Genomic DNA, 2612 nt, shown 5'->3' on the forward strand with positions numbered 1-2612 from the left:
ACACTCAATTCACATACACAAATACTTGCACAGTCACACACACACATGCACACACTCACAGTCACACACTTATACATACCCACAAACTGTCCCACACATTCTCATACACTCGCTCACCTTTATACACATACGCACACACATTCACACTTGGACACACACACACACTGGCACGCACACACACAGCAATGCTCCGATTTCCTAAGCACCTCCCCTGGGATCCCTCATTTCGGTGCTAAGGTGAGTACCAACTCCCCTAGTGGACCATGAAACTGGTTGGGGAGGGGACACAAACATTTTTATTCATTCTAGTGCCTTTCAGAGAAAAATTTAACGAGCACACAGAGCTTCGAGTTCACCAACGTTACTGCTGAGGATAGGCCAACACCGGTGCTTAAGTCTTAAAAAGAAGTCTATTTAAAGAAAATTGCCGTGGCTAAACTCATGACATTAGAACGAAATTGGCAGAAGATTGGGAAACTGTCTTAAGGCTTGAAAGTCACACAGTCACTGTCTCTAGCATGAACGTCAACGTAGAGAGGGAGAATTACTATCCCCATTTTACAAGAGGAAGCTGAAGCTCTGAGAGACCATGTCCCTACATTCAGCTCTAAGTGGGGGAGGCCAGCCCTGTCCGTCTCCTATATCCATGTCCTTTCCACAGCATAGGGAGTGGCACCCACATGTCACATTCTGGGAACTGCCAGCTTCTTGTCGAAGAGGGAAACGGAGTCCCAGAGAGAGTAGGCAGCTCTCCAGGTCAGTAAGAAGCTCAGCCAGGCCCAGCCCTCGGTGGTGTGGGAGGCCTCATCCCCACACGGCATGGCCGCCACCCCTAATAAACTCGTCCACATCCGACACCATAAACAGCTGAAAGCCTTTTTATGATTTGGCTCTGATAATTTTTTTTTTTTGAGACAGTTTCGTCCTTGTCACCCAGGCTGGAGTGCAATGGCGCGGTCTCGGCTCGCCGCAACCTCCGCCTCTCGGGTTGATTCTCCTGCCTCAGCCTCCCCAGTAGCTGGGATTACAGGCATGTGCCTCCATGCCCGGCTAATTTCATATTTTTTAGTAGAGACAGGGTTTCTCCATGTTGGTCAGGCTGGTCACAAACTCCCGACCTCAGGTGATCTACCTGCCTTGGCCTCCCAAAGTGCTGGGATTACAGGCGTGAGCCACCGTGCCTGGCTGGCTCTGAGAATTATTTAATGACAAGGCACTGGTTTAATTTACAATTGGCTACGAGTTCTCTGTACCACTCAAGAATTCTGGCAGAGTAAGAAATATCTAGACTGCGAGTGGTGTTTGCGGTCATGACATTTTTATGAATGCTACATTTAACACAGTGAAGTTTGATTACACTGATTAGATAGGTGTTTCCCTTCTGGGATTTTCTTTTTCACATGTTGGAGCCCATATATTTTCTTTCTACCATTAAAGGCCTGAAGGCCTCAGCTCTGTGTCCACTGGGGCTCACGTAACCAACAAAGGCTGGAGCCAAGAACTTACCCGGACAGAAGCCACCTCCCGGTTGGGCAGCACAAGTTCAGGGATGATCACTGCAGGTGTGAATGGGAAGGGGGTCAGCAGGGTCGGGACAGTGCCCACCCGGACCAAGGCTGGCCATGAGCGCAGCTCAGGGCTCATCCCTCTAAATCTGCCCTCAACCTCTCTACCAAAAGAGACCCCCATTACAGTCACCACTGGGCCAGAAGTTAGCAAGTCATCCACCTCCCATTGTCACAGGCCCACAGGACCATGGGGTAATGGAGGCATAGAGAGGCAAGGTCTGGCCCAGGGCCAGACAGTTAGTTCAGGCAGAGCCGGAATGGAAACTCCAATGTTGGCTGGGCGTGGTGGCTCACACCTATAATCCCAGCACTTTGGGAGGCCAAATCATAAAGCAGGAAAATCATTTGAGGCCAGGAGTTTGAGACCAGCCTGGCCAACACAATGAAACCCCATCTCTACTAAAAATACAAAAATTAGCCAGGCACGGTGGCACATGCCTGCAGTCCCAGCTACTCGGGAGACTGAGGCATGAGAATTGCTTGAACCTGGGAGGCAGAGATTGCAGTGAGCCGAGATCGTATCATTGCACTCTAGCCTGGGCGACAGAGTGACTCCATCTCAAAAAAAAAAAAAAAAGAAAAAGAAAAAGAAAAAGAAAAAAAAAATTCCAGTGTCGTCTCCTATTGCAGCCCTAGGAAGAGGCAGAATTAGAGGCCTCCCCCCTTTCTAAAGGTCCCCCCTGGGTCCATGGAGGGTCTGTGGGGGTTGCTCAAAGGTGGCCTCATGGAGCAGGGGTACGGTGTGTAAAGGGGGTTGCTGCTTACCAAAAGTCTTATCCACAGGCAGAAAATAGGGTGCATTGTCATTTATGTCCTCGATGGTAATGAGGAGGCTTCCTAGGAGACAAGATAAGCTGGCTTTGGCTCTGGGCAAGAGCTTGACCCAAGGAGCCTGGGCCTCAACCTGGTGGTCCCCAGCCTCAACCCCATGCTCTGCAGCCTCTCTCCCATGTGTTCCCCATGTCCAGTCCCCTCCCCTGCTCCTGACCCAGAATGCCTGCTCAGTCCCCTCCCCTGCTCCTGACCCAGAATGCCTGCTCAGTC

The 2612-nt window shown here is 50.6% G+C and overlaps 1 protein-coding gene across 2 annotated transcripts in view; it reads right to left on the bottom strand.

The window, feature by feature from the left end:
- Positions 1–2612, bottom strand: part of CDHR2 (cadherin-related family member 2) — a 54718-nt gene that overhangs the window by 7388 nt on the left and 44718 nt on the right. For both annotated transcript variants that reach the window (XM_011989999.1, XM_011989998.1), the window contains exons 20-21: positions 2334–2405; positions 1507–1556 (exon numbers count right to left, since the gene is read on the bottom strand). In XM_011989999.1, the coding sequence (XP_011845389.1) occupies positions 1507–1556; positions 2334–2405 (122 nt within the window). The remainder of the gene's footprint in view (positions 1–1506; positions 1557–2333; positions 2406–2612) is intronic.

The sequence above is a fragment of the Mandrillus leucophaeus genome, unplaced genomic scaffold (assembly GCF_000951045.1).
Source record: "Mandrillus leucophaeus isolate KB7577 unplaced genomic scaffold, Mleu.le_1.0 Scaffold366, whole genome shotgun sequence".
In the NCBI taxonomy this organism is placed as follows: Eukaryota; Metazoa; Chordata; class Mammalia; order Primates; family Cercopithecidae; genus Mandrillus; species Mandrillus leucophaeus.